Genomic DNA, 21,982 nt, shown 5'->3' with positions numbered 1-21,982 from the left:
TGAGATCCTTCACTAACGAGGATGGGAACAAGCAGGATTCCTTCAGTGACACTGTTACAAACTCTGCACTGCTCGCCATGCAGCTGAATGATCCTTACTATCAGCTAGTCATAGCCTTAGACAAAGAAAAGGCATCGGGAGATCAAGCAGCTCCAGCTCCGCTATCCACTTTAAGGAGTGCAGCCACCGGGCCTGTCCAAGAACTCTGCAGCCTGCAGTTCATGACACCTACCACTGTCCCTAGAGTTCCACAGCTTGAGGATGATGATCTTGATACACCAGAGACAGACCCCATTGTTCCCTCGAAGGGGCATATTTGGACACCGTTGCCGAGACATGGGGACGCGATGAGAGCTTTGTGGTGAGGTCTCGTACTCTGGGACAGCATCTCCCCCCTCGCCATCGTGCACCGATCATAGAGCATCTCCATGGTGCTTTGAGATCACAGATCCCTCATGGTGTCCCAGTGCAGCGGGTCGTCAGTACAAGAAATCTAGGGGTCCCTCAAGTGAGCATGCTCATGAGAACAGCGAGTGCCAGCTCTCAAACTTCTAACCTAGCTGGTCCGCCTATCTATAAGTGCAACGCATATTCTCTCCAGCAAGACATCAACATCCAAGATAAAGACTGCCTACCCCAAGACATCGTCTTCTCTACTCTCGTCTCTCGTAACAAATTTAGCAGCTATCAGCTCACAGAGTTTGACATAGCCATTGAACTCGGTACATCAGCTGACGATAACTGCATCATGGAGGCCTACGCAGGACCTGGGGCACGCATGTTGAGCAACCTTCGCTTCAATGTTTTGATGCCATTCACTACGATGCCTGCCACCGAGAGAAAGTGTTTGTTGTTAAGACTTACTCCCCGAAGTCACAAGGGTTGGATCAGAATGCAGGATGTTCAAGAGATGACCTTCATGCTTACACTGGCTCAGCTCAGTTCGTTCGCTGGGAATAAGACGTTTTCATTTTACACGTCTGCTTATTACAAGTTTGATCATAAGCATGACCCGATCACCGATTACTTTAAGGTCACACTCAAGAACCATCATTAGTAATTATTTCACACAGTCACTGCCATAGCACATAGTCTCTTACGTTACACTATCAATAAAATCTAAGACCATCCCTCACTAAGCTAGAAGACACTCACCAACATACATTTTAATCATATACATTCTCCAACTAAGCTAACACTAAATAACCGTTCTCTTTCACCTCTGCCTTAGCTTTCAGGCCCTCGTCCTCCTTAAATTCTTTAGAACATGGAACAGATAGTACAAGACCGTTGCCTCAGTGGAGATGTACAGCCTTTCTACGGCACATCTTCCTACACGGGCGAGGTCCTCTTCTTGCTCCAGGTTGGTGGCAACGACTTCATCTTCTGGAATGCTCTCGGCGATTCTATGTACCGTGTGACTAGGAGCTTGACTCTGGAAACGATTGTTGCAGGCCTTGATAAGGAGGGTTTCAATGCATTTGACCTTGAAGAGCTCTGAGAGGGAGGTTATTACCATGAATAAACAACATCTCCATAGTACTATATCTCTCCAAGCTTTTCTTTCTCTAAAGCCTTGTTGAATCTTAAATACAACATACATATTGAACCCTCCAGAGTGAATGTTCTCGAGCTATGTGCCCGAAACAGGTTGATAGATGAATTGGACATCCCTTCCACCAGCCCTTCCAATCAGATATTTGCAGTTCTCAGATGGCTTAACAATGAACCTGCATTTAGTTTTGTCCTTATCGGTTGGCTGGTGCATGGCCTTGGGTGAGGAGTTATCTTTCAATACCGGGTCCCCAAGGAACCCGCTAGAAAGAGCCAAGCTATGGACCTTCCCCCTCCAGTTCCTGGTACAGGAGTCACTGAGATTTGATTAGAGTTTATAAAGCAATTCCAGACACATGTTAGCAGGAAATTTACAACATATGAAGAAAGAGATATGTTTCTCCGCAGTTGCCAAAATGCGTTCCGGCTTTCGGCTTGTCCCCCAACAGGGGCGACCACTGGAAGTACCATTTTTCCTCGACCTTGTCTATATAGTTCCAGCCAGTGAGGAGTTCGAAACAAGTGTGCCGGAGTCTTATCTTCCATTTCCCTACCTGACCTTCGGCGTTCCAGTCAAATCCAGCCAGTGAGGACCCTAAAGCGAAGTAGATCTTGTCTTCCTTGTCTTTAACCCATGTGCATTGTATACCAGCTGGCGCAGCACCAACGCCTATCGTCCCAGGTGGTGGTTCAGCCGTTCCCCTATTGCCTCCAATCTCGGCGCACCACCGACCATATAAAGCGGTCAGAGGCAGGAAGAATCTATCTTTATCAGCTCCCTCCAATTCAGTTTGTAAGAGTGACAGAATAAGACCAAGTAGGTCATAGTGGTTCCAGTAAAATGGACTTGCAAGGGGCGTTTGGAGACCTGGAATATCCACGGGGTTTATGTGCTGCCAGGTGCTGTTGAGATTGACTTCAAACTTGGATAATATGGGGCGTGGATCTCGTGTCGGAACGCGATAAATATGCTGATCGGGTCTATATGCAGTATCTGATTTACCTCGCCCATTGAGAGGCTGATAGTTATGCTCTACCTGCCAACCTGCTGGGACCGGCTTATCTAAGTGGCTAGGTTGTTAGCGGACGCTTGCCTCTTGGGAAAGAGCAGTAACTGACCATAACGAAAGGAACTGCTTATAGAGGGTAAGCAATGGCTCCGCCGTGCAGACGCTATGTAGAAACTTGAATATCTAGAACAACATGTTAGTGTGATATTTGAAAAGGCTGCTTTGACATTCAGACATCTTCCCTTTTCCACTTATACATCTCGATCAGCTTCTGTCCACAGAACTTGAAGTATGTCGGATCTGTGACATTGGACTTCTTGTTAATTATAGGAATCGAAAGCTCGAACTGTCTGGAAGAAAGTGCAACAACAATCGCGATAACACGTGTTCTCTCACCAAGGTGTAGTGATACTGACCTTTTGTACCAGTCTGGCCACACCATGTTAAGCTTAGTCATAGACATATGACATCACCAGCCTGAGCCGTGTATATAAACGTACCTCGATCATCACCTCTCCCGTCACAATCTCTTCTTCAATAACTCAACAGTCACATTCTACTCCCGCACCCACATAACGCTTTCACACATACCTGCTCCCCAACATGAGTCAATACACCACAATTTCCGACGGCGTAGTGGTGACCGACAATGGGGTACATCATGACCTTCCTCTTCTTGCAGCCGTGACTAACCGGTGACATTCTAGATTCCGCCCCCGGCCAACTGGGTCAACTATTACGAGGACATGGGAGGGGATATGCTTTGGGCCCAAGGTGGTCAGATGGAGGATGAGGTACGCGGCCGTGGCATTGACGGAGATATCAGGCCTCACTACGGAATGGCACCCTACACGGGAGAAGCACTCTACCTCTTCGAGGTCGGTAGTGGCAAGTTCTTTTTCTTCAACGCCATTGATGGGTCGATGCTGCAAGTCAACGATCAGAGTGACCTGAAGAGCATTGTGGATATCCTTGACGATGAGAACCAGGGCTTACCAGCCCTTGACATTGAGGAAGTCTAGCTCCGCGATTGAGGAGTGCATGTAGACAAAATTCCAACATTAAGAGAATAGACCGATCAGTCAATTGCCATGATTGTGATTCAAGAAGGAGGGGGAAATCGCTCAAACAATCAGGCTTTTACTCCCTTGTCTTCAGACGCTTCCGCTCTTATCAGATTATGCATTAAGATGTCATATGCTAAGTAGCCAATAATTGATGCACGCCAGTCTCCTTTAGTCCAAAACGTCAAAATTATGGAAAGTAGCGGCACGGCACGTTGTCAATGACAGGCCGATATCAATCCTCCCTTCTTGCCTCATCAGGGAGCTTTGACCTTTTGCTCCAGCTGAGATCGCGAGTTAGGAAGAGATCTGCCAATATTTCATGGTTGTCGATCATAAAAGCGGCATATTGGAGCGGGGTTTTCCAAGACATTCAGGCCCTAACTGGGAAATGGTGTAGGCTATCAACAGGCTTGTTGACAGCTGAAGTAGTACGTGCGGCGCACTAAGAGCAAAAGGGCAGCGCCTGCAGATCAGATACCGGCTTGACAGTTACCCGGGACTAATGACTGCGTTTGGTTCATTGGATAAAATACGCGGCATCACAAAGCGGCCCTAGAATCATCCGGCAGCGGAATAGGTCTGACGTAGTGAGCTTACGACGGTCCTTCTCCGTGTGGCTTTGCATAGTACCCGGCTGATTTCTCTCTGCTGATTTAAGCTCTCAGCAACTAGTCTCAACTGCAAAAAAACGACAATTGCATATACTGTTCAAACTTAGCTTATTAGAGAGAAAGATGAGCAGGCACTATTCAACGAGAAAGGTTGAAGAAACATGCAACACTTAAAAGCTGTCATTGTTGCATATTGGCTTTCCCCCGTTGCAGCTGGCCAGCTACTTCGTCTGGGGGCTTGTGTGTAGTGAAATGAAACTTAAGATAGATATGGTAATATGTTGTGGTTAGTGCTTAATAACAATGATTGACTAAAAATTGCTGAGATGCGCAAGAGATTCCCAAGAAACCCTTGGCTTTTCAATACGTTTCGAAGAGAAACAATTTAATCACCCGACTCAACATCCACTTCGCTATTTCGGCTTGCGGTAAGTCGTTCTTTACAGGCCCTTAGCATATTGCTTCTCGCCAGCGATAATCTTCTGCGCGGCTGTCTCGGCAATACCATACACAGCCGTCTGGATATGGCCTGAGAGCTGAACAGGAATAATACTGGCATCAACCACACGGAGGTTCTCCGTGCCATACACCTTTAAGTCCGAGTCCACAACACCACCGTCCTTCTTCGGAAGCATTGCGCACGTACCGACAGGATGGTAGAAACTGTTAACTGCCTTGACGACCCAGTCACGCAATTGAGCATCTGTCCTCTTCCCCAGGCCTGGTTCAAACTCTGCAGTCCATACGGATCGCAAAGGCTCTGTCTCGGCGACTTTGCGGGCAAACCTGGCACCTTCAATGAGTGCTTGTATGTCGTGCTTGTTGTTGAGGTAGTTTAGGTCGATGATCGGCTTCCCCTTTACATCCTGCCCGTTGATGTGAACACTCCCGCGACTCATGGGATGCATAATGGAGGAGAAGATGGTGATGAAGTTGGGAGAAGTACCGGGATAGCCCTGAGCACCAACGTAGTTGGCTTCTAGGAGAAGCTCCAGTTGTGGAATAGAAGGGTCACTGAGATACTCAAGCTTCTTCTTGTCCACGACAGTGCCATTGATAGAAAAGCCGTCCTTCACAAGTCGCTTCATCTTCTTTTGTACACTGTTGCTGACCTGGGCCCAGTTGAGAAAGGCGTAAGCGCTGCTTGTATAGTCATACCACGATACCTTGTTCTCCAGCCACAGGTTAAACTGCTCCTTCGCCAACGCGCCGTCAGGTTTGAAGATCATCTGGTCAAAGGACTCGTAACCCTCCTTCAGGATGTATGTATTGGAAGTTCGAAGATGGTCTTGGTAATTTTCGCCAACGCCTGGAAGGTTGAGCAACTTCTTGACTCCTGCTTTGGCAAGAACCTTGGTTTGTCCAATTCCGGACATCTCAAGCAGTCCCGGACTCTGAATAGAACCCGCCGAAAGGATAACCTCCCTGAGGGCCTTGATCATAGAGCCATCTTGAAGAGCGACGCCAGTAGCAACTAGACCTTTACTCTTCTTGGAGGAGAAGAGAACTTTAGCGACATGAGCATTCGTCTTGACTTTCAGATTAGACCCAGCCTTTGGCAGGTAGCTGTTGGCACTGTATGACCGGGTGTAGTTGGTGACGTCAATGTTAGTCGGTTGGAACATGACTCCAACAGGGCTTCCACCAAGAGATCCTCCATCATTGATTGGTACGCCCAACTTATTGACCGTCGACTGCCACGGCTTCAAGACATCCGGGACGATGCGATTGTAGGTAGAGCTGATGGGACCAGAGCGACCATGGACATCGCCATCGTTGCCCGTGAAGTTCTCCGACTTCTTCATACCATTAATCATGGTATCCCAATTCCAGCCTGGACTTCCGAGCTCACTCCAGGCATCGTATTCAGCAGATGCAGCTCTGTCATAGCACAGGAAGTTCATAGCAGATGAGCCGCCGAGAACCTTGCCGCGGTTTACGCTAATGGATCGTCCGTTGAGGCCAGGCTGGGCGATAGAACTAAAGTTCCAATCGAGCGATGAGCCTAAGATTGAACCGCGCATCCCTGGTATGTTGATACGCACATCTTCCAGCGCTTCTGGGCCCGCTTCTAGTAGAAGGATCTTGGACTTGGGAAGGCCGAGGCTCAGGCGGGTGGCAAGGGCTCCTCCAGCGGTGCCACCTCCTACAACGATCTAGATGTCAATAACGTTAGCAGTGCTTGGGTAAATGAGCTAATGAGGAGGAACTTACATAGTCATAAGTCTCGGTAGCAGCGACGGCTGTCACAAGGCCGGATAAGATCCAGGTGCAGAGCTGCATCTTTGGTCCCAACAGTATAACTCAGCTTGAGAAGCAAAGAGACTTGGGCTCGATGCCGCGACATCTCAACTCTCGTCAGCCATTTTGTACCTGTAGACCCTTGCTCTATGGCCATAGTCCCTGCATTACCCCCCATGTTGCCAAACCCCGCCGGATATTCGAGCTGCCTAATTTACCATCACAATCATACCCTGAGACAGTCCGGATCCCTTCTGGACCGAAGATGCAGAACTTAAGCCCGAATTAGGCAAAGACCACTGAAACCGCCCATAACATTAATACATCGGTCATAGCCATCTAGTAAGCAGAAAACCAAGTCTTGCAGATGGTGCCATTTATAGCTCATGCTTGCTAAAATCTGACCTTACGAATTTTATGCATAGTAACTCAATACGCTGTCAAAGTCCAGAAACGTCTGTCTGTTCCGCGCTATTGGTCCTAAAAGGCTGGCAAACAAAGGGAGCTTTATAGGTTTCAACTTCTGTTAAGATCAAGGGTAAATAGTAGGTCCCAAAGCATATCGCAAATAGAGTTATTATTCCTTATTAACCCCTTAAACCATCACCGTTTAAACAACCTAATCGGGCAGGGAAAATGCTTTATTTAGCCCATGTCAATTACGTTAATTACAAGCAATCAGTGAGACCCCGTACACCGCTGTTCCAGGCTGACAAGAGGCTAATTGTGCCTTGGCTTGTCAGCGGACTAGGGTTACTGCGGGGGCCTGCCTCAATGAGGTGTTAAACGTCGTAAGGAAGAGACAAGAAAAGGAAAGCGTGATGAGCAAAGCTGAGGCGTAGCTAGTAGCATAAAAGAAAACTATTAATAGATATAAGGAGCTTTATCATACCGCTTAACAAGAGCAAGAGCAGTAAGAGCTTAGAGAAATGCTACTGATTTCCCTTAAAAGACATATTCTTATTATCTAGGTAGCTATAAGCTAGAGCTTAAGTGTGAATCTTTATTATGATAAGCTATTGCTACAGTTTTTATCAGCTGAGCAGACACATATCAATTGATAAGACCGCTCTTGTGCAATTAGAACCACCTAAAAGCTCTTTCAACCCGTTGTTTAAATCTAGCCCATGGCGTTCTATTTTCCTTTAGCCGGGTACCGCCGAATACCCAGTAAAGGAACATCGCTAGGGTTGTACCATCTCGCGGCGGAGCTTCGCCAGATGTCTTTTGTAGGAATAACTGTCAGCGATATCGTATTGATAGGAAACCAGATCGGAAACTTGCCTCGTCATCAACCCCCTTGATAGCATATACGATCTCCCATCGTCGACCGAATCGACAGACCCTTTCAAAGTCCTTGTAGGAATAATCTTTTATGATCTGGCATTCAACACCAGCGTACTGCATGAGATTCCATCGGCTTCTCGGTGACAATATACCCTTGCAAACACGTGACACTGAACCTTCCTGATCGCTGTCATCATTCGTTGCTAGAGGCTCGTAGAAGCGACGAGCGGCTCCAAAGAACAACACATAATAAGTGGTGCCAACTACCAGTACACTTGCGACGATAGTAGGAAAGCCCCATCCCGGGAACGTGTCTCCACCTAGGTCAGAGCTTTTGTATGGTGGGATCGCGACGACGATGAGGATGGTAATATTCAGCATTATATATAGAGGGATACTCACAAGGACTACAGCACCAAAGAAGCTGTGAGTACCAGTTGAGGATTCTGAGAGTACTCCGGGGACACTAAGAGCATTCTGCCGAACTCTGAGATTCAGACTCCCGAGTCCAAGAACCACTACACATAGCGTTATTAATTTATGCACGACAAAGGGGTTTTTTGTACCTACTCAGGATGAAGCAGTGGATGTAAGTCTGTATAAAGCCTGGGAGCCCAACAGATTCGAGAGTACTTTCGACTGACGCTGAGACGGCGATCATGATAACAGTGAACAGCCAATGGGCAATCAATCCCCCCTGAGGAGACCTGTAGTGAAAGTCATTTCCTCTTGTTCTCTCCTTCCGCTTGATGCAGTCATCTTGTTTTAGATATCTCGACCAAGGTAGCACTTCAGCCTGACCAATGACCTGCTTCACTGGAAAGCTGTTAGAAGTATGATCTGATTAAACTGAGGACTATACCGACTATACCTCTTGAAAAAGTATAAATAATGGCATTGAGACTACCGAACGCCGAGATGGCGATGATAATCGGCCAGGCTCGCTTCGAGGCGGGATTATTACCTGACAGCTGAGGGTTGAGGCAGTATTAGAGGTGAACAGTATGACGAGGATTTGAAGAGTGAATCACGTACTATGGGTGGGTAATTGCGGTTATGACCTTCAGGGAAATCGTCGAAGTGAATCGAATGGAGCTAGGCAAAGTCAGCCAATGTCTTAACAATAAGCGAGCAGCGGAGACAAACTACTAAAGCCACAACTATTAAATAAAGTGATCCGACGGTGCAAACAGCCGAGATAAATCCCATGCGTAAGACTTTATGCTTCCTCCGAGGAATACCTCCAGCAACCTATCAGGGTTTAACGTTAGTCGGCATCTCCTACAGTATGTGGCCTCGGATTACTGGAAACGTGACCAGAGGAAACAAACTCACAAAAGTGGCATTCTCCCAGCCCTCAAAGCTGAACAAAACAGCAAGCAATGCCTTGGCAAATTGGACCTTCGAAGGGGAACCATGCCAGGTGAGCCAGTCTTTAGCCCGAGGAACGGCGTGCTTGTTTTTGTCTTCAATGTCATTGGATAGTGCAGCAAGCGCTACAATTATCACGCCGATAAGGAACCCTATCTTGACGACAGCAAGAAACTTGTTCAGCTTGCGACCCCAGCCGGGGCTGAAGAACTGCGCGAGGCATATTAAAGAGAGAATTGTGACCCCGATGAAACGCATAAGGTCGTGGTTGACGTCTGGGTCGTCTTCTTTCGCAGACGTTTCGTCTCCATCGACGGTAGCACCATTGTCAGCTTTGTTGGCGTTTATCCACATGAGGATCATTCGACCGAATTGGAGGCTGTTGGTTGCGGAGTTGAAGAATACAATGAACATCACAGAGTAGATGATGTATGCTAGCAGGCCATCTCCCATTAGCTTCCGACGGAGCTGAACGAGCCTCTGCAGCGGACTAGAGACCCTCTTGTTTGTTCCTGTAGCAGTGACTGGGGAGCCGCTAACGTGGGCCTCTCCATGCTCTGCATCCGGTGACGAGTAGCCTGAAGTGTCGGTAGTGTCGGGTTTGACATGCGATGTGACCTCATCAAGCTGCTCAAATCAGTCCAGGGTCAAGAGAAATGTATAGGGACAGATACTCACGTATATTAGTTCTCCACCATTATATGGCAGAACCTCTGCAAATTTAAGATAGATGGCAGTGCTGTAGTTCCATTAGCAAGTATGGCTTTGACCGGAGGAACTGAACCGGACGGCCGTTCGATTCAGAGCTACCGATGGTGGGATGACTCGTGATACTTACCTCATCAAACAGTACAAAAACCCAACAGCAAAGAGTCCCAGGGTGAGACTCTTGTTTCCTGTGAGAAGAAAGACAGCAGTTGGGGATGTGTAGATGCCAGTTCCTATCATCTTATTGACGATGAGGGAAAAGACATCAAAGAATCCCAGGCCTTCTTCCCACGCGTCAAACGGTTCTTCATCTCGAGGCTCGCGCGCAATGAACGGCCCAGCGTCGTACGGTGGGAGGGAGGTGTCGTGCTCCGGAGGTAGGGAAGAAGTTGTCTGTTCTTCGGTCATCTTGAAGCCTTCAATGCCGCAGCTGCTGAGAATTGGCCTTGAGATGCGCGATTGGAGAAAGCAAGACTCGCACTTGGTGAGAAACGGTATCAATACGTGAACGATGAGTGGAGGAGTGGATGAAATGGATGCATCATGGGTAAGCCTGCCCAATTTTTCGTTTTCGAGCTGTCTCCGGACATCACATGGTGAAAGAGACACGCTGAGACATAAAATCGCGTTTCGTGATTGTGCAACAGTGGCTTATCACATTTTCAACCATCGATACTTATCAGACTAGGGATGTTGTATGAGGCACCATGTAACTCTGAGACCAGGCTGTCAGCTCTCGCCCGACGAAACGCCCAATTGAAAATTGTGGCTGGCTGGTGCAGCTTGAAAGACTGCTACAACTAATGTTTTTGGGTCTCATACAGCAAGGCATGCAGGGCTAAGCCTCCATCAACAGCTGGCTAGCCGCCGTGGCTTGGAGGCGCCCAATGAAACACAAACCTTCTATCAATATTGGATTCTCGGTGGCATTTTCAACCCTCAGCCGCAGCTCGAGATCACTCGAGGCTCTGGAGGCGCTCTAGGCAGCAGAAGGGAGGCTCATCATAAGCGTGGCACTGGAAACCATATCTTGGGGCAAGAGAACCTTTTCCTTGGGTACCAGACACGTCCACTTATTCACTTGCCAATCAATTCGTCATCCGCTACAAGATGCCTTGCACCACAGCACTGAGCCATTACGTGCGAGAGAGTATCCTGAAGGACTGGTTGGCTTTCACGTTCGGGGGTGCTGAGACAGGCTCCTGGTCTTGCGAGGTGGGTGGTCAAGATCCTTTCTCGCATCGCCTCATATCAACAGTATTCATCTTGGTGATTTCCAGAGCTGATCGTTCTCTTTAGGAAATTGCGCACGGAGAAAATGGCTACTGGCAGGTCACGGCCCCAAGGGCGATCACGCCAGTAAGCATCCCCCAGCCTTGGCAGTCAAGTTATCTCGAACGGAGCGGGGGCAGTGACAATTCATGGCTGACTCAAAATGCAGGGCGAACAGACTCAGTTGGAACTCAAGTCACGCCCGGCGCGTATGCGCACCTTTGGAACCGCAGCCTAAAGCTTGACCTTATAGGCCACCGTCATCCATAGCACCTTTGGAACTTGATGGTACGGACTACAGGTAGCTTAGTAGGCTGGATGACAGCGACGGTGAGGAGGCTTGAGAGAAAGGCTTGCATTAGTGCTTAGGTACGGATAGCAGGTTGCAATACATGATATTCCCTATCTTCCTTACCTCCCTTACTTACTAGGTTCTCTCTGCTAGAGTCAGCTCACAGCCACAAGTCTCAGCTGCAAATAACACTTCTAGCCCACAACTTCTCGCTTGTTTACAAGTACTTAAGTAATGGTTATTATTATTCCTTATTAAAGTAATTCTATAAAAGCATAAAATAATATACCTAATTGCTATAAGGCTTAAAATAAATAAATATATAAGTAATACGAGAGTATAAAAGTAATTACCTATTTATAGGGTAGTATTACGCTAAATGCAGAGTAGCCTGTACTGAACCTAGGCCATACTAAGTCGCTTTATTAGGCTTAGGTAGATAGGTGTATACAAGTAAGCAGAATAGCAGCTGGGCTGACAGCAATCTAATGCACAAAGCAAACGTAACTCACAAGTAAGGCATTCTATATCAGGTCGCAATCTTAATTACGCTTTATATTCACTACAGACCTTTAATTTCATCTTTCAGCTGATTATCCCCAGCTTACATCTCTTGTTAAAACTTATAGCCTGTCTGAACGAGTGAAAATGTCTGCTGAGAAAGGAGGCCCGCCATTCTGCACTCAAGATGATATGCAGAGTACCCAGATCGCGCAAATCTTCACGACCCCTACCGAGCAGCTTTTTTCGCCCTCAGACGGACTGTTTGAGATTGAAGTTGCGGAGGTCACTTCTCAAGGTAGGTTCACCCTCCTTTTCAATCAGCTTATCCCTGACACAGATGAAATAGGAACCGAGGATGCCTGCTTGACAAGCGAAATTCAGCTTGAACAGCATATCTCAAGGCACCATAGCCTTCCACCAACCCTAGAGTCAGAACAGGGCCAAAATGGAACAGACAAAGCCGTTCAAGTATCTTTCTTGTAAACACCTCTATTATTCGACAGCTTCAACAGCGTTCTGACCAGCCTCAGTTTATTAGATCCCGATTATGGTTGGAGTCAACTGCCAATCACGCACAGTGGAGCCACGAAGCTATTTTCCGCCATGCGAGTCTTTCCTCAAATATATCGCCACATGGCAGCATTTGGGCAGAAAAGATTCCCACGGGACGAGGGATTTTCTGGGTTTGACTCTGAAACCAGGGTTGGTAGTACTGGGATTCTGTCGTCATTTGGTAAGCCTAGCTATATCCGAGCAGGACGTTCATATCACGTTCAGGACCTGACATCGCGATCCAGAGTGCAGCTACCTTCTTAAGTACATTGAGAAACGAGACGATGCCAGATCGGGGTCTAATCCCTGGGCAATACGCCATGCACTGATTCACCAGAAGGTCTCGCTTGAGGAGAAGAAACTGTCCCATATCCTCATCAGACTTCCAAAGACCGTCAAGAAGATACTTAGTTCAAGTGTGCTGAACAAGAGCGGCGAATGTTCAAGCTTTATCGCTGACTGGACGAATCTTCACATAGCATGTTTTAGCAGTGTAGATCATGATCTACGCCAATTTATCAACTATCTTGATGAGGAGATTGACAAGCTGGTAGGTAGTTTGGTTCAATGATTCTGGTGCGAAGTTTTGTAGCTAATACTTTCTAGTTCAAGCGCGTGATTATGGCTGGCGTGGAGCCTGGCAAGCTCAACGAGTTTGACACTCTCAACAGCACGACCAATGACTTCAAATCACTTCAATATCTCTCTGACCAACTAAGAAGAGTAATAAACATCATTCAGCTCAATACTTTGACCTTGGTGTGTTTCAAGCAAAAGATTCAGGACTTGGAAACACTTCCCTTCCAAACCTCTTCTCAACCTGATTCTCTCAATACACTCTTGAAAAAGCTGTGCAATATCCAGAACGAACATCAGTTTAGTATTTTGAGTGCTTCTACAGTTTTAGAACGTGCAAAGGCCATCTCGGATCAGGTAAGTTATCTCGTTCAACACAGTTTCCATGCCCTAACCTGTCACAGCTTAGAGACACCGTGTCCATGAGGAACGGGGAGTTCAACAGAACAAATACAGAGATGACGAGTCGCAATACTTCTGCCATTGTTAACTTGTCAGACAAATCAAGCAGAGAAGCCCGCGTGGTCAAAACCCTGACGGTGTTGGCCATGGTGTTCGTACCGGCTGCGTTTACAGCTGTAAGTCTCCATCTGGGTGCACACGCATGGAAGTATCTCTGACATTTGATAGGACTTTATACAGATGGGGTTCATAACTATAGAGCAAGAGTCCCCTATGAAGTGGTCTGCAGACCCTGACCTGAAGATATACGCCATTTTAGCTATCCCGTTGATAACCATTACGATGATGATTTACATGCTGGTGGAGTTCATTCAGAGGGCACGAGAAAAGGATGAGAAGGTCAATGAACAGTTTCCTGTATAGCTGAACCCGCACAAGCTCCAGATTGGCCTCCATGACGCAGGCAGTTCCTTTCTACTCAGTTCACTCAGCCTTTGTTGCGTTCCAGAATGCGTTCAGATCTTATTTAAACTTAGCAAAACTCTGAAAATAATGATGCTGTATCTTACCTTGGAAATTCTTGAACTTGATTTCAATGCTATCAATCTTGAGAAGAGTTTCATCCTTCAGTGCCAACAGTCCCTCAGTTTCCGGGTCGAGTGGCAGGCTTGGCCGTCTGAACGTCGTGGGCGGATCTTGTGCCCTCCAGACCTGATATATTGAGGGGTAGATTACATGGATAGAGTCGTACGCTCCATTCGCTCGCTTACGAATCTGTATGCTTGTCTTACCGCAGTGTATGATCTCTATCGGACGTTTCTGTACTATAGAGCAGTTAGTAAACTAGCAGAACTACCAACTAGTGGTGGAAAACTTACGTGTAAACACTAAAGGACGATAGTCTTCGAAGAGAATAACGAAGCTTTCGCACGGCTTTTCTGATCTTCTTTTGTTATTTTCACTCAAGCCGGTTGATGATGAATCGATAGAACCTCTTGGCTGATTCTTGTCTCTTCTTACGTCGACACTCCATGGCTGAACATGATTTGGTCCATTCGGTGCCAAGCATTGTATGTATGCATATTGGCGATCGAATTCCGGGGCCTTCTTTTCATGTTTCCTCGTAGGTTTTGGTATCAATTTTGGGATTGAGATGCTAGAAAAATGTCAACATGCCTAGAGACATATAGACCAGAGGGACTTTTTGTTTACCTGACAGGAGGTGAGATTCTCCTCTGAAAGAGAGCACTCTGGAAACAGAGAACGTCTGTGGTTGGGAAATCAGTAATTATCCTGAAGGTTCTCGTGTCATTGGAGGCGTGGAAGCTCATGGGGATGCTTACCCTGCTGGGATGAGAATCCAAATTTAAATGCAGAGTTGAATTCGCTGGATGTCACTTTTCCCATTTGCGGGAAGACAATACAATCAAAGCTATCGGTACTGCTCGCCGCCTCACGGAAGATATACGTGGGTGCAAAGCACCATTCACTAGGGTTAACTGACATAGAAAGAAATACCATCAGCGCTCGACTTTTGTCAGAAGAGTAAGGAGAAGTACATATCGTCTCGATCACTCTGGGATGCCCTCCTTCTTCTTCTACTACTCCCCATACAAGGCGCATCTTGATTCCGATTGTGATATGGCCTTTTTTTATGATTTTCGACCATAGACTAATTCGACAGGGTGCAGCGGGTGTACTGTGGTGAGTTGGTGTGCCCGTTTCTTGAGAAATCAAATCCAATTTGATTCCGGCCCTTATAGGATATTGAAGTCAGTGATAGGATCAGCGTCGACGAACGTTGTGACTTACATTTCGGAAAACGACAAGATCTCGGCTCCATTGCGCCAGCCGAGCTCCTTAAATCCTTTCCTGTCCTGATTCCCATATTTAGAAACGGCCACAACAAGCGAATCCCCATTGTTATGTATAGCTTCGAACTTTGCTCTGGCCTGTTTTAGTTTCTCTGTGACTGTTGACGAGTATGCTCTTGTCTTTTTATCGTGATCAAGCATATGTCGAAGCAAGCTTACGACGTCCTTCATATACTCGGCCTGGGCGCTGTCGTTTCGAAACTCATTTTCGAACGTCTCAAATGAGTCTTTCACGCACTGCTTTAATCCATTTGGCTCTTCAAAGAAGCGTCCGCTGTTCAAATCACTTGGCTTTTTATCAGTCTGTTTAAGCCCTGCAAGTGCCATATCAAAGGCATGGAGATCTTTGCCAAGCAGGTGGATGAGGATCTCGACCATGATGCATCCTAATGACCAGACATCGTAGTTAAGCGATACCATGATCTCATCTTTGAGGCTTGTAGTCAAATGCTGTGAGCTTGGTCGAGCCTCAGGGGGGTCGTATCGAAAATTCCCACTGGTGTTATGGGGTAAGTCTTTAGCGCTTTCATTATCAATTATTTCAATGATGGACTGTCCAAAATCTGTGATCTTCAATTTCCTGTCTTCCGTGACGAGGATGTTAGCAGGTTTCAAGTCAAAGTGAAGTGCAACGACATTTCCCTTCACGTCCTTGAAGGGGTTCTTCATCTCATTGTGAAAAGCGCTGAGAGCTCGGCTGACACCCTCCATCTCCTTCCATAGCCAGTGCTCGACAAGGATATGACCTTCTGTAAGCTTTTCTCGGAGATAGCCTGGACATTTGTTGTCGCTATCGCGCAACACGTCGCTCAGGTCTACCTGAATAAATGGAAATAAGAAGTGCATGGAGTCTTTCCACTTATAGCATGCCATAAGAGTAATGATGTTGGCACATGCGGGCTTGGGTATCCGCGAAACCATGCTAAGTGCATCATGCTCCATATTCATCACTGGAGCATCAGCTATAATCTTGACTGATTTCAAGGCAAAGAGTAACTATTCAAACTGTCAATAAAAACGTTTAGATCGCAGGCGGTGTAAGCTTTAGCATACCTTGTCGTCATTGGAATGAGATTCCATGCGCGACCGCATTGTCGGATGCAAATAGTCTTGCATGATCTTGAGTTTCGTTATGACACCAAACGAACCCTGTCCAACGTCTGCTTCCTCCTCCAGATATGGAAACCTCTTGAGATCGTCATATTCCGAGTACGGGCATATCTGGCTCGGGGGTATTTGGAGAACCACCGGGGAAAACATCTCAAGAGCACGATCGTAAACATTTCGGAACATGAGCCTGTCTCGAGGGAGTGGCAATACCCCTTTGAGTTGGTTATTGGTTGGGCATTCGGCGAGTCGAGGTTGATGGTCGTCGGTGCATCCTGGGCGGCAACTTAGAGATCTCCAGGATACCCCCGACTTCATCCACAAATATATGTAGTGTAACTTTCCGAGGTACACCATGAGGGCCAGAAATAAGGGTTCTTTACGAAGCGTGTTCGAGTGATCTGTTACCGGCAGTTTATAGTTGGCGACATCGCGAGCGGATTCGCAATCTTTGCAATTACAGCCGAGGAGTTCGTCTAGAGTGGTTGGCCGACTGAAATGAGACATCAGGGCGTGTACGGAGAAAAACGTTCCGCCGTCTCTCTCTCTCCGCTCATATTCAGCGAAGCAATCTTCGCCAGCTTCATCGACACGCGGGTAAATAGCGTCCAGGATGTGTTGAATGTGAAGTCGGCTATTGCACCCTTCTAAGCTTTGCGAGAGCGTAGAAAGACGGTAAACGTCCATATCTCCGCGTGTAATCTACTTCCCCGTGTAGTGCAGTTAAATCTTGTGATTCAGTGGGGGGTATTAAACGCGGTTGCTGGACCGAAATGCGGGGAATAAGCACGTTATGAACAGTGAGTAGTCCCTCAAGAGCTTGGTGATGGAAAGAAGCGAGCTCAGGTGAGGGGGGGAAGAATAATGCTGGGTCGCAGCCTTGAACAATGTCTCCGGGTGCGATTTTGTTAAGTATGAAAATGTGAAAGATGCCAGGCAGGCTGCGAAAGGGATGAAAGGAGCTGGGCTGGAGGGCCTGACAGCTCAGCTCAGCCTCTCGATTACGATTAGCGCCCATAAGCCCCACTCTTTTATTAATGGCTTTCTTATCTTTAAGATACTAATAAATATTATATTAATTAAAAAGGGAAAAGGTTCTTTATATTAATATACTATTATAAACAACTATAACTTTATATATTAAGAATTATAAAATCTTAAATCTAATCCTTTATTCATTATGTAATTATTTAATTATTAAAAAACTAACTATTTTTTACTTAATTATAATATAGTAAATTTAATCTCTATAAAGCCCAGTAACTATATTTTCCCATAGCTCTTCTATAAATTCCCGACCAATAGTCCCCATAGGCCATGCCACCCTCCGTAGCGTGCCCTTTGCTTGCGACCAAGTTGCGGTTCCCAAAGTCGCTGCTTGCTGCTTCAAAGCCTCCTCAAAGAACTGTCTGGCTGATAACAAACCTCTATCTTGCTCATTGCCCTTGAGAGCGCGCAGGCAGGCTATCAGCCCGACCAGTGTCTGCCATAACATGAACGCCTCGTTTTTTGGTGCGTCCTTCGAGGCAAGTACCTTTCCAACATCGTGTTGGAGTAACGTAACGGCATACTTATGAATCCGTTTATCGACGTACTCCAGGGCCCCGAGAACATCCTGCATGTAGAAGATAGAGGCGATAGTCAATCCGCACCATGGCCCGACGAATGACGAAGGAGTCATATCAGGACTCTTCTCTTTCTTTCCAGGTACGGAGATAGATTCGATATGTGCCGTAACATATTCTCCCAGTATCCTTGATGCAGGGCCTTTACGCCAAAAACCTTCAAACTTCCCATCTGCTGTTTCTGCACCTGTATCTTTGAATATACAATCCTGTGCAGCGGTAAAATCCCTTATAGAGTTGATGATCACTTGTCCGTCAGCGTTGTTAAGCCGAGCTCCCTGCGACAGTGGGCTGAAGAAGAATGGGAATAAGCGAATGGCTTGAAGCTTAAGACCGAGGTTCTCCATGGCTTCGCTCATGTGCCATGTATGCGATAACTTGAGTAGGTTTCGACCCGGTATAGCATCGAGACTGTTGCCGTGGCCGCCAGTTCGACAAATGCCGCTGAGTAAACTCTTGAGGCCAGTGATGTAGACATACGACCTATGATAAGATGTTGGAAACAGGGATGACATGTCCAGAAGGATGTTGCATGTTACTTACATTACGAAATAGCGGTTAGCTAGCTCCCGATCGGTGGAACAGCAATCAGATCGTGTCGGGTCACTTTTATCAGGTCGAGCAGTCTCAATCAGCGCCAGAATGCCACTGATGTGAGTCTCGGCAGCAACGAGCTCCCCATGACATGCCTGAGACTCTTATTTAGCAACACAATTCGGAGGAGGAGCAAACAGTAGGGCAGCTCACCTCTGTGAAAGCCAATGTGGCCATTTCTCTAATAATCGCTGCTTCGAGTTTGTAATCTCCCGATGCGATCCATCGATTGATGACACGCATCACCTCGATTTTATGATACAAGAAGGTGGACTCGAATGTAGCGAGGTCGCCGAATTGAAAGGAGAAATGCATGCCAGCCATGAGGATAGCACTTCGGAGTGCGCATGGGTTATCGGTAATACGCGCGAGACTATTTTGGTAAGCGACGAATGTCGAGATCGATGGGTATACTCACTATTCAGTACCCGGTACTTTTTGTGTCGTTTTTAGTGTCCGGCTCGATTCAAACACTAAATAGAGTCAGCAACTCCATAAGTCTACAGCTGTTCATGGTAACTGACAGTATTGAAACAACTCGTGAGATCTAAGTGGCATCGCAACAGCCAACTTATTAAACCCTGTATCATGGTTCAGACAGCTTAAGCGAGGAGGAATATTCGTCTTCTTGACGCAAACCATCTGCTTAGGCTTAAAAGGCTGCTCAATCTCCCACGGCGTCTGATCCCAAGGACGAGCCTCCTTCTGCTGCGCCCTCCGTTCCCTCAACGGAATCTTAGGCGGCGCATAAACACAGGATCTCTGACCCTTGACACAGTTGTTACTACATATTCCCCATTAGTAACAGGATCCCAGCTTACAGTGGGGGCCAAGGATTCAGGATCAGCCATACCATTGCGGTCGCTGCTCATCACATCGTTTCCGGCGGGTCCGGCAGTTGGAGCACCCTGTTCGACTTCGCGTGTGGAACTGCCGTACTCTAGAGTCCGACTCTGGCGTCGTTGAGTTCTCTTTTTCGGAAGTTGAAGACATTTTCTTGGGATTTTATTAAAGAGATAAGGATGATAATTTGAGTCAGCCTGACAGGGCGTTGGTGATGGGACAAGGTGGCGCGTCAGCGCTAACCCGGCTTTTGGGATGATTACTCAGCTGTCCAGAAGAGCCAATCAGAAAACTTACCGAAATAACTCGTGGTTTGGCATGCGGAGATACTGACTCTGGGTAAGCTAACCAAGACCGCGGAATTAAGAAACACGACTCAATGGCTTTCGTGTCATGCAATACAACTCTTTGCTTATTGGATTATTATTCTAATCAGATAAAATGTATAATAGCCAGGACAACTTAGATAGGCGTAGTATTTTTCTTTTGTGGCTTAGGCTGTATTGAATACGTATCTATTTTTAGAAATGCCATTCGCTTGCTCCTGTATCACCGTTGCAGTTCTGAACGTATCCTGGCACTTTTATACAAAATCATTCAGACACCGTCCCGGGAAGTAGCTTTCCCTTCCAATCCTGTTTCTCTATACGAGATGCTAACCTCCTGAGTCCTCATAATATTACCCTTAGTAGAGCCCTGGAGAAGTATTGCCTCGTCACTATCGTTTTTACTAGCTAGTATGCTCGCTTCAATCTTCGTCAGGTTGCTTCCCTTCCCGTCATCAGCTATGTTGCCTCGAAGAGAAGCAAGAGGATAAGCGGAGCTATTTGCGTAAATTGAGTCGTCGTGCTGTTGATAGCCTGCGGAACTCGATTCTTGGTTTCGGATCTTCTTGTACAGTGGGCGCAGGGCTGGGAGGGTGAGGCAGACGATGGTGGCTGTGACTTCGCTAGCGGTCCAGATGGCCGAGTCAGAAATAGCGTCTATTTTCGCATCAGTTTGTTTATAAGATTTCTTGAGCGCAACGATCCTGCTTACAGAGATAATCTTGTGAGTTGCTCAGAGACGTTAATCCTGTTGTTCTAAAGACTCCACAGATACCAGCTCTATACTTTGTCAGCCCTCATATAGTCAGTGCGATAGGTGTTTGAACTCACAAGACGCCCATGCTGAGTGATAAGCAGATGGTACGTCGCTCTTTGGGCTTCATGTTGAGCCCGTGAAGGGCAATCCATGGGAAACCAGCTAGGATAAAGTCCATGGCAGCAGCATAGGCTTGAGATGAGGTCAGAGCGCAGTGAACAGAGACGAGTGGATGGACTAACAGCAGTACGTGATAGCAACGATAGTCAGGCTCAGATGACAGACCCTCTGATCGGCTAGCTCGGGGTTCCAGATAGATTCGGCCGGGGTACACTGGGCGAAGACGGTGACACCCAGGAAAATACTCATGATCATCATCGACACAGCGCAAAACCAGAGAAACCAGCGATGCCTATAGCATATTGTGTTAGTATGATTCCATTGATCGAGGGCCATCGGGCATACCAGGGCTTCATGACAATGCGAAGTAAAAACATGGCGACAGACACCTTACCCATCCCCGTAGCGAAAGAAACAAAGACCTGCCCGATGAGAATGTACAGCATCGCATGCGCAAACTGCGGAACCTCGAGGTCTTCAAAATGCTGCCCCATGCCATGAACTGCCGCAACGGTCGTAAACACGGTGAACCCAGTGTTGAGGACCTATCGCACATTAGAGTTCTGTCCCTTGCATCAAGCGAATGCACATACCAGCGTCAAAATGAGAGAGACATCGTCCCACCCAACAGACCCTCGAATAAATGAACGTGTGTAAATCCTGAGACCAATCAAAGCGATACTCAATACGATCTGGGCCCAGAACACGCCAATAAGCAGACCGCCCTTGCCTCCTACTCCGGCTTCTTTGTACATCTCGCTGTCGAAAACAGACAATTGCCAAGGCGGAAGTAAAACAAGAACAATGAGCGACGTGAAAGAGAACGTGGAAGCCCTTTTGTCAAAAGACTCGTGTTTGTTTTATTTCCAATGTGTGCCCGCCCCTATAACTGGACATTACTCGCGGCGCGGGATGGTTGTGGCTTGAAGTAGGATTTTAGAGCCAACAAACTCCCCTACCTTGTTAAAAATGTGCGTCTGCGGGCTTGGATTAGAGTTCGTTAGTGTATCCGGTTATAAGCATCCGCCGCTATATCGATGACTACGGGTACTTGGCTCTGGTTAGTCAACGCCGGGGAGGCTGCCGGGACGGGATGGGAACGTCGGCCAATTGGGGTCGCACTGAAGATTCTGGGTCGAAGCGGGAACTCTTACATACGCGCAATCTCGTTGTCTTGGTCGACCCTGCGGTCTAGGCCCGCCGTACGCGGAGAAGATCATCGTTGTTACTGACTTGCCTCAAGCTGTGAGGAGCGCTTACCTGGTTGGTGAAGTCTCTTATCAGTCACA

General features: G+C 47.1%; 10 protein-coding genes across 10 annotated transcripts; 4 read left to right on the top strand and 6 right to left on the bottom strand.

The window, feature by feature from the left end:
* Positions 1 to 748: 748 nt before the first annotated feature.
* Positions 749 to 1,501, top strand: J7337_013157 (uncharacterized protein; the record flags this gene model as incomplete). Its single annotated transcript, XM_044830653.1, has 2 exons — positions 749 to 1,033; positions 1,265 to 1,501. 2 exons carry the CDS (start codon positions 749 to 751, stop codon positions 1,499 to 1,501), a joined length of 522 nt encoding a protein of 173 aa, XP_044673928.1.
* A 1,666-nt stretch (positions 1,502 to 3,167) lies between these two features.
* J7337_013156 (uncharacterized protein) lies at positions 3,168 to 3,586 on the top strand (the record flags this gene model as incomplete). Its single annotated transcript, XM_044830652.1, has 2 exons — positions 3,168 to 3,218; positions 3,272 to 3,586. 2 exons carry the CDS (start codon positions 3,168 to 3,170, stop codon positions 3,584 to 3,586), a joined length of 366 nt encoding a protein of 121 aa, XP_044673927.1.
* A 1,096-nt stretch (positions 3,587 to 4,682) lies between these two features.
* On the bottom strand, positions 4,683 to 6,525 carry J7337_013155 (uncharacterized protein; the record flags this gene model as incomplete). The annotated part of the gene is made up of 2 exons (XM_044830651.1): positions 4,683 to 6,398; positions 6,457 to 6,525. The coding sequence occupies 2 exons, from the start codon at positions 6,523 to 6,525 to the stop codon at positions 4,683 to 4,685; spliced, it is 1,785 nt and encodes a 594-aa protein (XP_044673926.1).
* Positions 6,526 to 8,583: 2,058 nt separating this feature from the next.
* J7337_013154 (uncharacterized protein) lies at positions 8,584 to 10,257 on the bottom strand (the record flags this gene model as incomplete). The annotated part of the gene is made up of 5 exons (XM_044830650.1): positions 8,584 to 8,586; positions 8,806 to 8,865; positions 9,106 to 9,768; positions 9,820 to 9,880; positions 9,980 to 10,257. The coding sequence occupies 5 exons, from the start codon at positions 10,255 to 10,257 to the stop codon at positions 8,584 to 8,586; spliced, it is 1,065 nt and encodes a 354-aa protein (XP_044673925.1).
* A 1,804-nt stretch (positions 10,258 to 12,061) lies between these two features.
* Positions 12,062 to 12,400, top strand: J7337_013153 (uncharacterized protein; the record flags this gene model as incomplete). The annotated part of the gene is made up of 2 exons (XM_044830649.1): positions 12,062 to 12,212; positions 12,264 to 12,400. 2 exons carry the CDS (start codon positions 12,062 to 12,064, stop codon positions 12,398 to 12,400), a joined length of 288 nt encoding a protein of 95 aa, XP_044673924.1.
* Positions 12,401 to 12,550: 150 nt separating this feature from the next.
* Positions 12,551 to 13,870, top strand: J7337_013152 (uncharacterized protein; the record flags this gene model as incomplete). The annotated part of the gene is made up of 5 exons (XM_044830648.1): positions 12,551 to 12,650; positions 12,715 to 13,019; positions 13,076 to 13,402; positions 13,450 to 13,623; positions 13,676 to 13,870. 5 exons carry the CDS (start codon positions 12,551 to 12,553, stop codon positions 13,868 to 13,870), a joined length of 1,101 nt encoding a protein of 366 aa, XP_044673923.1.
* A 60-nt stretch (positions 13,871 to 13,930) lies between these two features.
* Positions 13,931 to 14,529, bottom strand: J7337_013151 (uncharacterized protein; the record flags this gene model as incomplete). Its single annotated transcript, XM_044830647.1, has 3 exons — positions 13,931 to 13,968; positions 14,017 to 14,123; positions 14,468 to 14,529. 3 exons carry the CDS (start codon positions 14,527 to 14,529, stop codon positions 13,931 to 13,933), a joined length of 207 nt encoding a protein of 68 aa, XP_044673922.1.
* A 726-nt stretch (positions 14,530 to 15,255) lies between these two features.
* On the bottom strand, positions 15,256 to 16,614 carry J7337_013150 (uncharacterized protein; the record flags this gene model as incomplete). The annotated part of the gene is made up of 2 exons (XM_044830646.1): positions 15,256 to 16,317; positions 16,375 to 16,614. The coding sequence occupies 2 exons, from the start codon at positions 16,612 to 16,614 to the stop codon at positions 15,256 to 15,258; spliced, it is 1,302 nt and encodes a 433-aa protein (XP_044673921.1).
* Positions 16,615 to 17,668: 1,054 nt separating this feature from the next.
* On the bottom strand, positions 17,669 to 18,971 carry J7337_013149 (uncharacterized protein; the record flags this gene model as incomplete). Its single annotated transcript, XM_044830645.1, has 3 exons — positions 17,669 to 18,536; positions 18,597 to 18,742; positions 18,801 to 18,971. 3 exons carry the CDS (start codon positions 18,969 to 18,971, stop codon positions 17,669 to 17,671), a joined length of 1,185 nt encoding a protein of 394 aa, XP_044673920.1.
* A 1,116-nt stretch (positions 18,972 to 20,087) lies between these two features.
* Positions 20,088 to 21,448, bottom strand: J7337_013148 (uncharacterized protein; the record flags this gene model as incomplete). The annotated part of the gene is made up of 6 exons (XM_044830644.1): positions 20,088 to 20,473; positions 20,529 to 20,596; positions 20,648 to 20,765; positions 20,816 to 20,985; positions 21,039 to 21,238; positions 21,287 to 21,448. The coding sequence occupies 6 exons, from the start codon at positions 21,446 to 21,448 to the stop codon at positions 20,088 to 20,090; spliced, it is 1,104 nt and encodes a 367-aa protein (XP_044673919.1).
* Between the last annotated feature and the right edge of the window lie 534 nt (positions 21,449 to 21,982).

The sequence above is a fragment of the Fusarium musae genome, chromosome 11 (assembly GCF_019915245.1).
Source record: "Fusarium musae strain F31 chromosome 11, whole genome shotgun sequence".
Classification (NCBI taxonomy): domain Eukaryota; kingdom Fungi; phylum Ascomycota; class Sordariomycetes; order Hypocreales; family Nectriaceae; genus Fusarium; species Fusarium musae.
The sequence above is the reverse complement of the archived record's forward strand: the minus strand, read 5'-3'. Positions and strand labels throughout refer to the sequence as shown.